The 18634-nt window shown below is 41.5% G+C and overlaps 2 protein-coding genes across 2 annotated transcripts; one reads left to right on the top strand and one right to left on the bottom strand.

Annotated features, from left to right (window-relative positions):
• Positions 1-8416: 8416 nt before the first annotated feature.
• On the bottom strand, positions 8417-10812 carry LOC134435094 (3-mercaptopyruvate sulfurtransferase-like). Its single transcript, XM_063183924.1, has 2 exons — positions 10212-10812; positions 8417-9052 (listed from the first exon to the last, which is right to left on the bottom strand). The coding sequence occupies exons 1-2, from the start codon at positions 10798-10800 to the stop codon at positions 8754-8756; spliced, it is 888 nt and encodes a 295-aa protein (XP_063039994.1). The 5' UTR covers positions 10801-10812; the 3' UTR covers positions 8417-8753.
• A 3088-nt stretch (positions 10813-13900) lies between these two features.
• rps19bp1 (ribosomal protein S19 binding protein 1) lies at positions 13901-18603 on the top strand. Its single transcript, XM_063203059.1, has 4 exons — positions 13901-14098; positions 14703-14876; positions 15271-15368; positions 17929-18603. The coding sequence occupies exons 1-4, from the start codon at positions 14044-14046 to the stop codon at positions 18076-18078; spliced, it is 477 nt and encodes a 158-aa protein (XP_063059129.1). The 5' UTR covers positions 13901-14043; the 3' UTR covers positions 18079-18603.
• Positions 18604-18634: the final 31 nt, after the last annotated feature.

Raw genomic sequence — 18634 nt, 5'->3', positions numbered from 1 at the left:
ATTTAAGCGGTTAAATATGTTGTTAAAAGGTCACTAATCATTGTGTCAAAGTTAAATTTCTGTAATGCTTTCCTATGAAAAGATATACTCAAAAATCTGCAAAACTGTGAGGGGTGTATTCACTTTCGTGATATACTGTATTTGCCATTTAGATTGTGTCAAATGTAGACTTGCACCTTGTATACAGTTCTACACTTTTCACTTTACTACTATGACCACTGATTGTACTTCTGCTGCTGCTGGTGTGTGTGTGTGTGTGTGTGTGTGTGTGTGTGTGTGTGTGTGTGTGTGTGTGTGTGTGTGTGTGTGTGTGTGTGTGTGTGTGTGTGTGTGTGTGTGTGTGTGTGTGTGTGTGTGTGTGTGTGTGTGTGTGTGTGTGTGTGTGTGTGTGTGTGTGTGTGTGTGTGTGTGTGTGTGTGTGTATTGTATTGTAGGCTACGTGTCTATATCAGTATGTTAGTGTGTGAGTGTGTATTGTCTGTGTGTATGCTGTGAATGAATGTGTCAGAGAAAGAATTGTAAATTCATGTATGAATAGGTTAGTTGATTATTGTCAACGTCTTATTTTAGTTAAACATTGGAGGCTGGTCAAACGCAATTTCAAACTTCTGTGCTAACCCTGTTACATGGCTTTTTGACAATAAAGTAAGCTTGACTTGACTAGTAATATTTTTTAAGAAGATATTAGGATTGCTTCACTAGCCTACTAGTCTATTGGCATGACTCCTTCATGAGAGGCTCTGGCTGCTCTTTGGTGGTAGTTCAGAAAATGTCCAGTGAGTGGTTGTAGCGAAAGGGAGTAGAGATGCCCAGCCGGGACTTGAACCCAGACCTTCTGGGGTAGTAAACTGGGGTTCTGACCGCTACACCAAAGAGCCAGGCTTTTTGGTGTCACAGTCAGAACACACCCATAATCCTAGTGATGGTCACTCCATCACAGTGGTGCTGTACACAGTGTATTCCCATGTTACTATGACTGTATGGCTCAGCTCGGTTAACAGGCAGAATGATGAAGCCATACTGGTCTGCACATATACAATCATCCATCATATCATTTTGTCTTAATACATGGGTTCTACATTTTTGTTTTCCCCTGGCTGTACGAACCTAGCTGTGCACAATTCACCCTCTGATTGTTGGAAACTGCTGTCTGTAAAAAAAAAGCTCACGTGGTTGAATGCCAGTGTCTTGCCCCTCCTCACAACATTGTGTTTACAAACACTGTGAACACATGTATATGATATAACAGAGCAGTGTTAAGCACTAAAGTGAGATATAATGTTGCCCTGTTGTTGACATTGTAGCAGCAGGTCCCCCAGATTTGAAAAGTTTTGAGACAAACTACTACTTTGACTTTTTTTTTTTTAGCCCAACTGGGAAACTTCAACTCCCATTGTCATTTTGTGACACATCACTCCACAGCACACAAGTGAACACTGCACACTGCATTTTATGCCTCACCCGTGCAAGGGGGCAGCCCCTAATGGTGCCCCATGGTAGGGCAGGACGGTACTATACATGCTCAAGGTACTTCAGTCTTGGAGGAGGATGGGGGAGAGGAGAAACGGTTAAGTACTCACCTACAAACCTGGCGGGTCGGGAGTCAAACCGGAAACCTTTGGGCTTACAAGCCTGACGCCCTAACCACTTACCCATGACTACCCTGACATCAGCCTAATGCTATGATTCAACTGTTGTTTTATGAGTAGTGTGATGGAGGTCTTCCTGCACCTGTTCGTTCCCCTCTGGGCTGTGAACCTGCAAACTCGTCAACTACAACGGTTCGGAAATGGGAGGCACATTACGATACCGCTGGACTAAAGGACCAGTCCCCCAGCCGGACGGCATTGACACTGAGGCTTTCGGGAGGGAGGTTTAATAATGTTCCATGCCACCTTTGCTAGTTAGCCTCCGTTACACTAGGCCCTGTCATTCTGTGAGAGTAAATCATGTGAGTCAACCTGTATGGACGTGATTTAAAGGGACACTGTGCAGGAAATGGTCAAAAAAGGTACTGCAACTATGCTGCTCATTGAAACTGCGCTGCCTGTTGCCAAATTTGATCTTTACATGAAAGTTTACTTAGTAATAAACAAATATTTTCTAGTATGGTCCAAGTACAGTCACTTTTGCAGCTAAAATGGCTATTTTTGGAAATTCAAAATAGCGGACCATGGAGAAGATCCCCCTTTTCATGTATGAAAAGTGCAATTTTTCCAGTCATAATGAATACCTAGAATTTGATGGTGGTGGTAAGTATTCATGAAAAAGGTAACATTAGTGAATGGGCAGCATGAATTCTGGAAATGAACAACAAAAAATCTCACACAGTGTCCCTTTAAGTTCTATTTCCAGCACATTCATATCATAAATATTATAATGGAATATTATAATATTGTAAATGTAGTGGCCTACAGTAAAATTGTTTGACTGCATCTGTTTACTGTTGGCATGGCGATTCACTCTGCAATTTCAAACATGTTAGGCATCATTATGCATATACAAATATTTTTTGTCAATTTCTCCACAAAGGCCTACCTTATTTCTTTAGCATAAGATCAGGTCTATTGTATACTATATAGGAATGTGTTTTTTCAATGTACGACAAGTGATGACAATTCTTGCCACTTGTGAAGATGCCTTTGATACACTGTAAATGTCTACTGCTGCAATACCCATACACCTTGAATACGGAGGCTGTATTCATGTCTACTATGGTTGTAGGTCCATGGGACTTTTCTTGTGCCATTGACTTCTCTTGCAAGCACAGTCCTTTATCGCCACCTACTGGATAGCTGTGATGAGTCTTTTTTTATCACTGAACAATTTAGTGAAAGTGAAAGCCCAACTGGGAAACTCCAACTCCCATTGTGATTGTGAAACAGCACTCCAGAGCACGCAAGGTAAGATTGCACACTGCACACATCGGAATTGCATTCATACCTCACCTGTGCAAGGGGGCAGCACCCAATGGTGCCCGAAAGGGAGCAGTGTAGCGGGACAGTACCATGCTCAGGGTACCTCAGTCGTGGTTAATCAGCCCCCCTCTCCCACCAACCTGGCAGGTCAGGAGTTGAACTGGCAACCTTTGGGCTACAAGTCTAACCGCTTACCCATGACTGCCCAAATGCAGCAGTTCTTTATTTGGTGAAATGAATGAAGCCACAGATGGATTTTGCATTGTATAATCCTATGACATGGACATACAAAACGTGAAGATGGATGCATTTTTTTGACAGTAATCTCCCCATTATCAATTACATTTTGCTAACTATAGGCTACTTAATTTATTTATTTTTAATTTATTTGTATGGTTATTGATAAGATTTTCTTAGGTCACCCTTTAACGTCTCTGGTTTCCCTTTTTTGATTTTTTGAATTTACACTTTTCCACATATCACACAAACATCACACACAACGTGGACAGCGCTTGTCCACAGGACAAAAGGAAACAACAACAACCAAAAGAATAAAAAAGGAAAACAACAACAACAACAAAAACAAATAAATAAAAAAAATCCAACCTACTTTACCTAAAGAGATTCAAGACTTAGAAGAAAAAGGCTACTTAATTTCTAGGCTATGTAATGCACATCATAAAGGCAGGGTCAGCTCTATGTTCCCACAGCCCGTTGGTCCCACAGCCCGTTGGTCCCACAGCCCGTTGGTCCCACAGCTTATTCTTGCTGCTCCATGTTCCCACATTTTAAAGAAATTATTCAAATATATTTTCCACAACTTCATCTTCTCACATTTCCGAGTAAACTAAGAGAACAGGCCTTTCTCCCTGCCATGGGACATAGGGCCTACATTTGAATATATTCTTAGAAATGTAGGAACATGGGCCAGTAGGTATAAGTGTGGGACCAATGGGCTGTGGGACCAATGGGCTGTGGGACCAATGGGATGTGGGACCAATGGGCTGTGGGACCAATGGGACTAAAAATTCATGTTAAAAGTCTTAGTGATGTGGGACCAATGGGCTGTGGGACCAATGGGCCGTGCATAGACACACTCCCCATAAAGGCTGTGCTGCTGTACCCGTGTTGCAATAGGCTAATGTGCTTTGTTTACTAACACATGGTTGCTGCTAACTGAGCTGCTCCTATCTATGCAGGGCAGGTTGTGTTAAGGGTGATCTTGAACACAGTGATAGTGAAACACTTTTACGTTGTTACGTGATAAGCTGACGTGGGCAAAATAGGCCACATACAACATATTTCAAGAGGCAGCGAGGACTAATAGAAATTCAGCATTCACATGCTTTCCCTTGTAACTGGATATTTTCAACCCGGTGAAAGATTTAAAAACAATTACTAAAGTCAATCAAAAACCGTATGCTACTGCGCTGCCCTACAAAGGCAAAGTGCAGTAACCAACATTGAAACTGAGAAAAATGCCTTCAAAGCCTTGGTATTAGTTTGGATATTATAACAGCATATTTGACATAGCAATAACTCTAAAACGGGACCAAGGACCACATTTGGACCATAGGGCTTTGTCAGAGGATAAAGAAAGTGTAATGAAAACCAATTTCAGTCTAAACTCAATTTTGACAAAATATGTAGGCCTAGTTACTGCACTCTGCAATTATAGGGCAGTGTGTATAGCTCATTAAGTGTATGGCAAAGTACCTTTCACTCTGCTGAAGGTGACAAACCTAAAAAATAAAAATAAAAACATTTTGGAAACTAGCCTCTTACGCAGATGGGCCTTTCAACTTTTCACTCCCTTGCTCCCTCACTTGCTGAAACACCTCATAGCCACAAAACGTACATACATAGGCTACTGTACATAACAACATTGCTATGACAATGCATTACCATTAGCATTTTGGTGACGGTAAGGTTATAACACCGGCTCTGTGGTAAGGGGTTAAGGTTTTAAAACCTTAATTCTGAAGTGAATGAATGAATTGATTTATTTAAACTGTAATTGTCAGGCTGCAGTTGGTGCATGAGTTGGGTGACCCTGGTTCTAGCAGCAGTGGCCTTCAGGTCTCTGTAGTTTAGCCCCTGGAGGCAATGGCTGTCCATAGCCCGTTCTGTACACCGCGGTGGATTGTTGACAGTCAAACATAAACATGTTCATCGGTAGTTAATCATTCACTTTACTTTGCCCACCGAGATTACTCACCTGGCAGAGATGGCAAACATGACTAAACACATACAGTCCCTGTGTACAGTATACAGTACGTGGCAACTTAACTTTCAAGACTGTCCTAACTTTGCCTTACAAAATAATCTTTATATTAAAGTCTTGATATTATAGTCTGATTTTGTTGTTGTTGAGAAAAACAAAAAGAATAATACAGAGAGATCAAGTCTTGATCAAATAATGCAACCAATATTATGCAGTGTTGGTTCAACACTGAATTTGTCTCCTATTGATCTTGTTTCCCGAGGGTGTTCAGAGGCCTTGTTGGCCTAAAGTAGCGTTTCGCAACAGGGGGTCCACAGCTCCACAGACCTTGGGGGGCATTGAGAACGAAACAGCTCAGAGGGGGGTGCTTAGTTGCTTAGTTGTCTATTTTATGTTGTTATTATTTTATTTTTTATACTATTGGTGGTCTGAGAACCATTGGCCTAAAACATGCACATCCGCCTCAATTCCCCAGGGAGCAGTGAAAAGCAGAAACTCAGGTCCACGACCCCAGTCAGCTCATCAAGTAGCCTCTTACTGCAGATGGGGTCGCCAGCGGGCCTATTCACTATTTGCTGAAAATACTCAACTACATCATAACAACATTGCTATGACATTACAGAGAGCCTTAAGTAACAGATTAAGACATAGCCATTACAATTTTGGTGACAGTAAGGTTATAATAAAGGCTCTGCCCTAAGGGGTTAAAAACTCGACTGTAGTAGCACTTTCATGCAGATGGGATTGCTGGTGATCCTATTCACTATTTGCTGGGACAATTTAAGAGCGGAGATAATGGTGCATTCTTTTGAAACTCGAATTGTCGGAAACCCAGACCTCCGCCTCGGGAAAGTGCTAAAGAACGGGTACTCAACTCGAGGTTCCGAAACTCAAACTCGGAGCACTTCGGTATACTCTGAGTTTGTTAAACATTAGTGTCTGGGTGATGTAGCTCTTCTGGGGCATAGCAGGTAAGGAGGGCTTTAACCCGTTAAAACACAGCGTTATAAAGTTGTTGTTACCAGAATGGCAATGACCGAGTCGTAGTGCATTACTAAAGGCTGTGTTATGTGTTTACAGTATGTCATAGTAGAGTACTGCTAGGGTAATTAACCTTTCAATGACTATTACAGCGTGCCTCAGATGGTACGGCATGCATTATGGGGCTACGGAAAGAGAAACGTATAAAGAAGCAGAAAAGAAAAAAGGGTAGCTCTTTCAGTGTCATGGACTTGAAAACGAGTCTTTTCAGAATGTATGGCACAGTGCCAAAGACTTGGTATCAAGTCAATTGCGTTTTTTATGGGTGGTGAGGCCTAACACGATGATCTGGTATGTTTGTTGTTCACATAGACAAAGAATTCAAATTTTCATGGCTCTTGAAAAAACACTCAAATGTTGAAAAAAGCCTGGCAACCCCCCGGTCTGAATTTGAAAATGGCTGGCACTCAATGAGCTAAGAACCACTGCTGAACTGTACAGGTAATGTTTTCTGACTACATATGCATACAGTAGGCCTACGTGTGCTTAATGAGCCCACAGCTTTAGCGATGGCGAGTTCAAAGTTCACTGCGTGCCATGACTACATTAAAGAGATCAAAAAGCCAGAGTGCCGAGCCGACAGTCCAAAGACCAGTGCTTGAAGTTTTTTTTTTCATAAAATCCATTCTTTAATGCAGTATACTGTATACAGCCTATCAAGTAATGAGCATATAGTGTGTCGTTATGAACAATGAACCATTTCTCAAAGATGTCTGGCTATCAATAAAATAATGATAAAATAATTAACCCTGAAGTTTCCGTCTTGATTATTTTGGTTTTATGGTAATTATCCCACTCTACCTGCCGTTGGACCTTATGCTAAGCATCCCGTTATGAAGGCTGAAAAACATGTCCAGATGAAATGCGACAGGGGAAAAAATGTGCAAAATGTCCCGATGTCATACATACACTCGCCTCCAAAAGAGTTGTCGCCTATCCATCTGTTTGGAATAACAGCTCATAACCTGACTTTTAATTAATCACTTGGCTTCAGAAGTCACTCATATGAAAGCTACAACCCTCCCGAATGAAAATGTATGTACAAAAATAAATTTCATGCACCAAAGAAAGATTGACCCTTTATTGAACACAGACAGGGCAGATTTTCACAAGACAAAAGTTTTGTCGCCTATCGAACATAATGTGAAAATGAGCAGATAAGTCACTTCAAAACACTTCAAATACGCAGATTGGGCGTCATACTTAATCACTGAATCACTCTCACCTCTCCAGAAAATCGACTTTGGCCTTAGGTGTATGTTTAGGGTCATTGTAATCATGGAAAGCAACACAATGAAAATCAATGGAGTTCAATGAGAGATGGTGGCATATTCGCTATTCGTAGAGCAATACATGTTTAACTTCATGATTTAATTAATGATAAAAGCCCTCAGACACCTGCAGCATGCATGCAGCTCCTCATAAGAGCTGTATCTGTACCATGTTTCACTTTAGGCACAATTTCTCTTTTTTCATATTCTTCATCTCCAACACCTTATAGTTTTGATGCTATCAGTTCTAAAATGGTTAATCTTGGGATCTTGACTTCAGAGTATGAGTCCCATTAGCCTTCATTTTTGTCAGAATTAGGCCTGACATAGTCTTGGCTGGCTTTTTGAGACAGGACAGTGGGAGAGACTTATTTGGTGTTAAAGATATAGAATTTGGAAAAAAATACATGGTGCCTAAAGTCAAACATGGGAGGGATACAGCTCTTATGTGGAGCTGCATGCATGCTGCTGGTGTGTGAGGGCTTTTATCATTGATTACATCATGAATTTAAAAATGTATTGCTCTACGAATAGCAAATATGTCACCATCTCTCATTGAACTCCATTGATTTTCATTGTGTTGCTTTCCATGATTACAATGACCCTAAACATACACCTAAGGCCAAAGTTGATTTTCTGGAGAGGTGTGAGTGAATCAGTGATTAAGTATGACACCCCATCTGCGTATTTGAAGTGTTTTGAAGTGACTTATCTGCTCATTTTCACATTATGTTCGATAGGTGACAAAACTTTTGTCTTGTCAAAATCTGCCCTGTCTGTGTTCATTAAAGGGTCAATCTTTCTTTGGTGCATGAAATTTATTTTTGAACATACATTTTCATTCGAGAGGGTTGTAGCTTTCATATGAGTGACTTCTGAAGCCAATCGATTAATTGAAAGTCAGGTTATTAGCTGTTATTCCAAACAGATGGATAGGTGACAACTCTTTTGGAGGCGAGTGTAGATGACCAAAATAAACAGACGTTTCACTGTGTTTTCCATCCAACACTGTTCAATAAGGGCTGCCTCAACAACAGAGAGAGCACAAACAGCTTTGATGTGTGTGTGTGTGTGTGTGTGTGTGTGTGTGTGTGTGTGTGTGTGTGTGTGTGTGTGTGTGTGTGTGTGTGTGTACTGACTTTCAGTACAGGCTGGTGTGTGTGTGTGTGTGTGTGTGTGTGTGTGTGTGTGTGTGTGTGTGTGTGTGTGTGTGTGTGTGTGTGTGTGTGTGTGTGTGTGTGTGTGTGTCTATTGACATTCATTAGTCACATGGTCTCGTCCATTGTCCCTCATCTCATCTCATCTGTGCTTGCCCATGCCCTCGGAGATGACGTTCTCCGGCGAGGCCCTGGCGTACCACTCGGACCAGGCCCCGTCGTAGACGCTGACCCCCGGGTGGCCGCACTGGTGGGCGGCCAGGGCCACGTGGCAGGCGGTGACGGCCGAGCCGCAGGTCACGCAGATGGGCCTGGACAGGTCCACGCCGGCCCTGGCGAACATCTCCTTCAGGTCCTCCGGAGGCAGCAGCTCGCCCGACGGGGCCAGGAAGGAGGTGAAGGGCATGCTGAAGGAGCCGGGGATGTGGCCGGGCTCGGTGTCTGTTGGAGGATGGAGAGAAGATTGTTTGGTTATATTATTGGTGACACTGAAGAAGGCTCTTGCAGCCGAAACGTCTGTCATATCAGTCCCTGCAATGTTTAAATGAAAAGAAAAGAAGAAGAAAGAAGAAAAAAACTGAGTGTGATCCATTTCTTAACAACTAGATTACTTCAGAGACGCACCAACAAGACGGAAGAGTGCGGTGTGTGGAAGATAACTTGGTTATATTATCGAGGAATGCTTATGCAACACTGGTTTCCGTTTGTCTTGTCAATGATGACGCTCCATTTGAATTTGAGTAGGAAGGAGTCATGAGGTGAGAGAGAGAGAGAGAGAGAGAGAGACTGAAAACTGAGAGCCGGGCTCTGTGTCTGTTACAGGGGGGTGGGGGGGGTTATGGAGAGAAGAGAGAGTTAGAGATTGTTTGGATATATTATTATTATTGAGGTACACATATGCTTTGGCAACACTGATCTGCATTGGTCTTGTCAATGATGACGCTCCATTTGAATTTCAGTCAGAAGGAGTCAGAGAGAGAGAGAGAGAGAGAGAACAACAGAGTAAGAGAGTGAACGAATGAATAATACTGCAGTGAGAGAAGGAGGAGAGAAAATGTGGCAATCGCCAGGGAAGGAAATAGGGAGAGTCATCTAGAGAAATGTATTTGGCTATTCCTTTAACGTGTAATTTCAAGTTAATTACACTTTTGCTGCTAAATAGGCCTACAGATCAGTGCTGGGCATAGCTATCCTCCCAAGATTATTCAGGTTAAATGTGATTTAATCATGATGAATGAAGGAGGGAAGGAGGAGACGTGCAGGTAGTCGAGGCCTTATCTGCACAAGGTCAAAAGTTCAGGTGACTATCACATCAATGTTCTTCAGATGTTCACTGAACAATGGTACTTGAGACAGCACATTTAATGGGCAACATTTGCAGTTCACGAGATTACAAGATTGAACATGTTAATTTTCAGGCATGTGGACATTTTGTTTGACCGTTAATGTGATCATTGGGGAAATCCAATCATCTCTACATCATTTAATCAAATACAGGCAGCTTTTTTACGCATGAAGTGACCATGCACTGAAAAGTAAAACTTCACACCAGAAAAGATATGCCTAGTCGTAGGAGAGTTAAGTTTTCTGTTTCACTTACTGTCTCGCGGCTCGGGGTCAATCCCACGGAATCTCCCTGCAGGTCGCGCGTCCACAACTTGGAATTCTTTAGTGTCCACATTTTTCAGCATGTCTTCATAAGTTTTCACCGACGACCGATCCAGGGTCGCCCGAAACTCAGTGGGTTCCACGTTTGCCTTCATGTTAGTGACAGGATTCCCCTCGCTCAACCATTTCTTAAGGCCACCGTCCAGGACTGATATCGAACTGTGTCCAAACACTCGGAACATCCACCAGACACGCGGCGCAGAGAAAACTCCATGCTCACTGGCATCATAGACCACAACGTGCGTGTCGTTGCCGATTCCCAGTTCGCCGACATATTCCGTGAGCCTTCGAACCGGAGGCAACATATGATCCAGGGGAGTGTTTCTGTCACTGCAGTGATCTATGTCAAAGAAGAGCGCGCCTGGAATGTGCGTCTGTTTGAAGTCCCTTTTGGCATTACGCAGAAGTTTTGGCAGATACCAAGAAGTGTCCAAAACTCGGAGGTTTCGTCCGATTCCATTGCTTTTAATAGCATCTGCAAGCCACTTCACAGACACCAGGGCCCTCGTTTGGACGGCCATGGCGAGTCTCGATGCTGTGTGAAAAAAGTCAGATAATCCACAGAGCCACTGATATCTCGAGAAAAAGTTCTCGCCCACTTCTCCGCCTGTGAGTGCGTTTGGAAGTGGAGGGGCGTTCCCATATTTGGAACATAACCCAGAACTCCTCGTCCTGACTGTATGGAGGACTGCATGGATTGTGTGAATCGTTTCCATGCAACAATTCTTGCCATGTTTGGAGTGTAAACCAGACCTCCTTAATGTATGATTTCTTCTTTGTGCCAGATTTATTTGAAGATTATGGCCTATGTAAACTCAACTATATTTGCCTAGTTCAATTGGTTCAGGCTAACTACAGCACCTCGGTGCTGAAAGAATGAATATTTTATAAATAGTTAACCTCACATATCCAAAGGTAGTTGTAACAAAAATACAGGCATTATTATTATTATTAGCAGTAGTAGTAGTAGTAGTAGTATTGTTATTATTATTTATAACAATAACAATGACAACATTAATAATAATATTGTTAATATTAACGTATTAATATTGTTATTGTGGTTGTTGTTTGGATTGAATGAGGTCACTTTAAATCTATTGCCTAATTTTTCCATATAGGCTGCATACAAATCCTACATTCATACATCCACAAGTCGAGCGAAGTGAAACTCGTGCAGAAACGTTAGTGTCAACTACTCCACACTGATAAGAGATTGAAATAGAGCAACAGATAAGAAGAATTGATAAATCAGTGATTGGGGCAGGGGCACCTGTGGCCTTATTAGAGAGTTGGTCTTTCAATCTAGGGATTGCAGGCTCGAATCCCCCCTGACCTCTCCCTACAACTCCAACCATGGCTGAAGTGCCCTTGAGCAAGGCACCTAACCCCACATTGCTCCAGGGAATGTAACCAATACCCATTATATGGCAAATTATAACTGTAAGTCGCTTTGAATAAATGAAAGCGTCAGTTAAGGGCAATGTAATGTAATGAAATGTAATGATGGACATGCTGGATCTCTACGCCGACTGTAGATGGCGGATAGAGCAATTGACAGATTTGCAAGCCACTTGATACAAACCTCCCTTGCATACCATGCCAAACAGATGTGTCCGTCTCAGCATTTTTTGGGCTATTTTTAACATGAGCTCTATAGTAGGGCAACACACACTATACTCAAGCCATTCATGTGTCACTTCCAGCTGTTTTGGCAAACAGGTGGTTGGAATTCTGAAATTGTAACCATAGGCAAACAACAGCTAGGCCTAGTTTTGTCCAACATTTGGAATGATCAATACTGACTAGGGGGTCAGTATGGGTATCAGAGTAGTGTGCACACAGTGCAACCAACGTCTGTGCCCTTATTGTTAAAAAAAAGATAAATACAATACATACTGTGCTGTACATATGTAGGCCTACATATGTCATACATACACACATACATAGCCTACATACATAGCCTACATACACACATAGGGCCTACATATACAGCCGTCTCCAAAAGAGTTGTCGCCTATCCATCTGTTTGGAATAAAAGCTAATAACCTGACTTTCAATTAATCACTTGGCTTCAGAAATCACTCGTATGAAAGCTACAACCCTCCCGAATGAAAATGTATGTGCAAATACATTTCATGCACCAAAGTAAGATTGACCATTTAATGAACTCAGAAAGGGTAGATTTTCACAAGACAAACATGTTGTCGCCTATCGAACATAATGTGAAAATGAGCAGATAAGTCACTTCAAAACACTTCAAATACGCAGATAGGGTGTCATACTTAATAACTGATTCACTCATACCTCTCCAGAAAATCAACTTTGGCCTTAGGTGTATGTTTAGGGTCATTGTAATCATGGAAAGCAACACAATGAAAATCAATGGAGTTCAATGAGAGATGGTGACATATTGGCTATTCGTAGAGCAATACATTTTTAACTTCATGATGTAATCAATGATAAAAGCCCTCACACACCAGCAGCATGCATGCAGCTCCACATAAGAACTGTATCCCTCCCATGTTTGACTTTAGGCACCATGTATTTTTTCCAAATTCTTCACCTTTAACACCAAAGAAGTCTCTCCCACTGTCCTGTCTCAAAAAAGCCAGCCAAGAGTATGTCAGGCCTAATTCTGACAAAAATGAAGGCTAATGGCACTCATACTCTGAAGTCAAGATCCCAAGATCAACCATTTTAGAACTGATAGCATCAAAACTGTATGGTGTTGGAGATGAAGAATATGAAAAAAGAGAAATGGTGCCTAAAGTGAAACATGGTACGGATACAGCTCTTATGAGGTGTGTGAGGGCTTTTATCATTGATTAAATCATGAAGTTAAACATGTATTGCTCTACGAATAGCGAATATGTCACCATCTCTCATTGAACTCCATTGTTTTTCATTGTGTTGCTTTCCATGATTACAATGACCCTAAACATACACCTAAGGCCAAAGTTGATTTTCTGGAGAGGTGAGAGTGATTCAGTGATTAAGTATGACACCCGATCTGCGTATTTGAAGTGTTTTGAAGTGACATATCTGCTCATTTTCACATTATTGTAGATAAGCGACAAAACCATTGTCTTGTGGAAATGTGCCCTTTCTGTGTTCAGTAAATGGTCAATAGGCCTATAGGTGTATAGGCCTACATACATAGGCCTACATACATAGCCTACATACATACATACATACATACCGGTACATACATACATACAGGTACATACATACATACATACATACCGGTACATACATACATACATACATACATACATACATACATACATACATATGGTGAATTCAGGTAAATTGGGCCACTTTTTTTGCATATAAGTCAATGGCCCAAAGTGGCCCAATTTACCTGAATTCAACATACTATACACATGTGGTTACTATTATTATTTTTTCCTATTAGTGTTTCGTTTTCATCACACTGTAGCCCAATGTAGGCCTACATAAAGCCGTTCAGTACTTAACTTGACATATTGCTCATGCAAACACACCCTGCTGTCCTTATATTAGGTTGAACCTGTTGAAGTGTAGGCCTACTGGAATGTAGTCATCATTGGGTTGAATCTCTGGTTGAATGTGATTGCCACGGAACCCTTTTCACATTACTTGTCAAAATCCGGAAGCTTTTACTGAAGCACAATTTAAGCGGAAGTAGCCATCACATGTGTATGTTTGGCTTGCGCTTGGTATTTCATTATCTTATAAATAACGTATGTGAGAGTTAAGTGTTAACTTCTAATTATTTGAAGGCGATGTCTGCATCCATGTTACGAAGAGGACTTGAGCTTCTAAACGAAGACTTAAAAGGTAGCCTACCGTAGGCCTATATCATTTCGTCTGCGGTGTGGACAGAGAAGTTGAGTTTTGCATTGGTCAGACAGTCCGATGTTGCCTGACCTGCTCGATTATTCGGTAACACAATTGATTTTGTGCGTTATGTTATGTACAGTGCCGAGTTTTACCTAACACTACCGGAGATTTCATAATGAGCACGCGCATTATTATTTACAGTCTCCCCCTTTAATGACAGGCGTTAAGTGGAAACGGGAACTCATTCATTCTAAATAAATTCAGGCTATTGAACATAGCCTATGATGAAGACCACGGCAGGCCAGTATGTCGGTGTCAAAACAGAGCTGAAATACCGCACTGAACTTCTAGTGCTCGGCACTAAATTAGAGTCGACACACTCAACTTGCTACACTCAACCTGAATTATAAAGCAGCTAGGCCTACGTGGCGTCATGGGCACTGGCTGCAGACTGTGTTGGTGGAGGCTTCTGCTTGTGTAACAAATGTCAACTGCTGTGCATGATGTGTCTCCAAAATGCACTGACACACGCATGTGTTGTGTACACAAAGATATGTTGGCCTGTTAAAAAACGTGTTTGTTCTTGTGACCCTCCTTGCAGATGTAACCAGTGGGCCTAAACAGAGGAAGAAAACAGCAGGAACGACGGTGAAGGACTTGGTCAGCACCAACAGAGATGGGGTCCGTAAACAGCTGCGACACCTGCAGCAGGGCAAGGGGACAGGGAAGAAGAGCAAAGCCACGGTGAAGGACAAGCGAGTCCGATCTGCTATCGGTATGTCCACATTATCAAGGGCAGTCATGGGTAAGCGTTTAGGGAGTCAGACTTGTAACCCAAAGGTTGCCATTCCGTCTCCTGACCCGCCAGGTTGGTGCATTTATGCCTCACCTGCGAAAGGGGGCAGCCCAAAACGACGCTCCTAGGGAACAGTGCGGTGGGACGATACCATGCTCCGGGGGCCTCAGTCTTGGAGGAGGATGGGGCAGAGCACTGTTTAATTATTCCCCATACCAACCTGTCAGGTCGGGAGTCAAACCGGCAACCTTTTGGCTACAATCTGACCCCCTAACCGCTTACCCATGACTGCCCATGGACTTCATTATTCATTTTCTTCTTCATAAAGTACTGGCACTTGAATCTCACCCGTTTCCCCCTGTTTTTTTCTCAGATGAATACAGGAAGAAACAAACAAAAAACCACCTGAGCTCCAACCTGAAGTACTTCCTTGGAACGGGTCATGCAGCAAAGCAGAGTGCAACACAGAAGGTATGCCAAGATTAACGCATGGAATTAGGTTTTCTCAAGTCACTTTAGACAGATTCTGTAAATCGGCATAAACACAAATGGGGCATAGAGCACCCGGGAGACTATAGTTACTATTACTGAAATACCCATTGTATTTTGGTGAAGTAAAGATACAAACCCCAACTCCGGTGAAGTTGGGACGTTTGGTAAACTGAGAATAAAATCCAAATGCTATCATTTTCAAAACATTCAATACATTCATTACATGGAGAATAGTGAAAAGACAACATATCAAGTGTTAAAACCAAGAAAAAATATTGTTTTAGGGGACATATGTACTCATTTCTAATTTGATAACTGCAACACGTCTCAAATAAGTTGGGACGGGGATCAGTGAAATGTTAAAAACATCCAAATAAGATAAAACAACAAGGAAGAACATTTCAAAATGAATTGTACTGATGAACAATTTGAGTGTCCAGGTATAAGACAATCACAGAGAGGCTGAGTCACTCAGAATTAAAGATGCATAGGCAACAATTACCAGAGTTATTACATAAATTTTTTTTGGATTTACCATGATCGAGAGTATACAGGACATACTTTTGTCATTAAAATCACTGTATAGGTTCATGACATCATGAAATATATATTGGCTGTAGTCTCAGTCTAGCACTCAGAGAATTACAGCTAGTGAAAACTTGACCATATTAAGGACCCTTCATGTGTGCAAATGATAGAGGGGTTTAACTTTCCCCTATCCACCCGAGCTCACTTGAAATAGACCCAGAAGACATGGGAAACTGACCTTTGCTTACAGAAGTCAGCAGAAGTTGCAGAAGTCAAATCTTTTTGAATTTTTTTGAAAATAATAGATTCTTGCACATCCTGTGCTATAGTGAAAATTGGCCATGCAGCTTGTGTTAGTGCTAACTTCAAAAGTCAGCCTCCATGATGGCATGGGGGTGCAGTAGTACATTGGTTAAGCTGTTCTAACTCACCTGTAGAATTGAATACAGTACTGAATGATATAAATGGGTTTTAAACAGCATGAAAAGCCACTCATGCATTGTGTTTTGAAGGGATATCTCCAATTACTGCCACATAGTAAGGACAAATTGCATTGTCTACTATGTTTTAACAGTTTAATTCCAACATAAGGACCATCAGGACATAAAATGGCTGACTTTTGGTCAAGACCTGTCACACTGTAAGCACTACAGGCAGGGAAACATTGGAAAACATGACAAAGCCAGCCACACCTGCCATTTAAGATATTAAAATCATATCCAAGATAGGAATCAACACTGTTTTTATATAAAATCATCTTATCGGTTAATGCTATTACCGTAACTGTTAAGCTCAGAAGATCACCAGCTGTCCCCTGCCCTCTTTAGAGGAGTTGTTCTCCTGTCGCTGTCTAAAGAAAGCCAAGCAAATCATCAGAGACCCCTACCATACTGGACATAAACTGTTTGAGCTGCTGCCATCAGGCAGGCGTTACAGGGCTCTGGGTACAAAAACAAACAGGCTAAAAGACAGTTTTTATCCAAAAGCAATCTACACACTACATTTTGCACAGCTGACTTTTTAAAATCTTAATTCTTTTTATACTGTATATATATAGGTTCTTTATTGATTTTTAAGCACCGTGAGCATCTGCACTTTACCAATTTCGTTGTACCTGTACAATGACAATAAAGTTTCATAAAGTTTCATAAAATCATCAAGTGTTGTCCTTTGTTTTGTTTTTAGTCTTCCTCGACATTTGCTGCCTTTTATTGTCCCCGTCCCAACTCTTTTGAGACGCGTTGGATTTACATATTCATGAATATCCCCCAAAACAATAATTTTGGTCAGTTTTGATGGCTGACATGTTTTCTTTGTACCGTTCTTCAGCTAATGTCAGAACCAGACTTTTTGAAAATCAATTAACCTTGCGTCCCAACTTCTATGGAGTTGGGGTTTGTACATACAAGAAAGGGAATAGCCGAGGCAAAGTGTCATGTATGTTAAAGGATTTTTATATTGTTGTTAAGTGTCTCTATTTCCTTTCTCCTTTGGGTCTCCATTTGCATTTCTGTGTGTAAAGATGTGCGATATTAGATTAACATGTGTTTATAAAGAAAAGGGCATTCTGTCTATTGCCATAGTTAATACACAGACAATTTAAAAGTGACGCTGTCCAATTTTTGGAAATAAGCTCATATTCCACCTCCCATTGAGTTTAATTATTGAGTTTTACCTTTCTCCTGTACTTTCAACCATTCTTGGAGTATGGCAGTGCAGATTTTACCTTTCTTGCTAGCAGTTAACATTGAGTCCTATGAGAGCAGCTGGTGGCTAGCTGGTCTCATAGAACTCAATGTTTACTGCTAGCTTGGAGGTAAAATTTGCACTGCCGTACTCGGAGAATGGCAGGAAGTACAGGAGAAAGGTAAAACTCAGTAATTTAACTCAAAGGAAGATGTAATATGAGCTTATTTCTAAAAATGGTATGACTTTAAATAGAAGGGTCTGCATTTGACAGTTCACTGATGCAGGTGGCAACAACGACTGATCAACCATTTGTCTGTTCCAGATCCTCAATCACAATTCAGGGCGACTCTCGAGACATCGACCGGACAAACCAGTTAGAAAGCCACGGGAAGAGAAGTCTCTCTTCACAGAGGATGAATTTCAGGCGTTCCAGAAGGAATACTTTGGAAAAATCGTGGAGGGTGGGAGCTGAGAACCCACTCGGGTATTTCATAAACTGTCATCGGGAGCCATGCAGGACTCAAAGGACTGGTTTGTTTTTTTGGGAATTGTGTATTACCATGTGGGTATGGACTCATGGACAGTACACACGCCTCTCAAACTAAAAGGACATTTCTTGAGCGAGTTATTTTTATTTTTTAACTTTTTATGCTTTTTTTCTTTGGTAAAGCTGAAATGTCATTCTGCAGCCTGTAGCAGGTGCGGCATGCAACTCACAAAAGGTGTTGTTTGGGGACTGTAGCCTACTGTGTTAAACCTGACTGACAGGTGTGTGGACAGAGATGAGCAATGAATGGTTCCATACTACACATGTGTGAGTGCCTATGATTCTATGCAGTCATTTCTGCTGCATTCTATCACAGTCTCTTCAAAGAAGCATTTTCCTTCCCTTTTCCATGAATTTGTTTTTGTGTTTATTTACCAACAAGCTGTCACCATGTGGCATTTAATATTTTTCTGTATACTGATGCCAGAATTAAAATGAATATTACTGTAATCTGTCCTTTTTCTTGTTCTTATTTACTAAC

The sequence above is a fragment of the Engraulis encrasicolus genome, chromosome 1, assembly GCF_034702125.1.
Source record: "Engraulis encrasicolus isolate BLACKSEA-1 chromosome 1, IST_EnEncr_1.0, whole genome shotgun sequence".
In the NCBI taxonomy this organism is placed as follows: Eukaryota; Metazoa; Chordata; class Actinopteri; order Clupeiformes; family Engraulidae; genus Engraulis; species Engraulis encrasicolus.
Note: the sequence above shows the minus strand (reverse complement) of the source record. Positions and strands in the feature narration are given on the sequence as shown.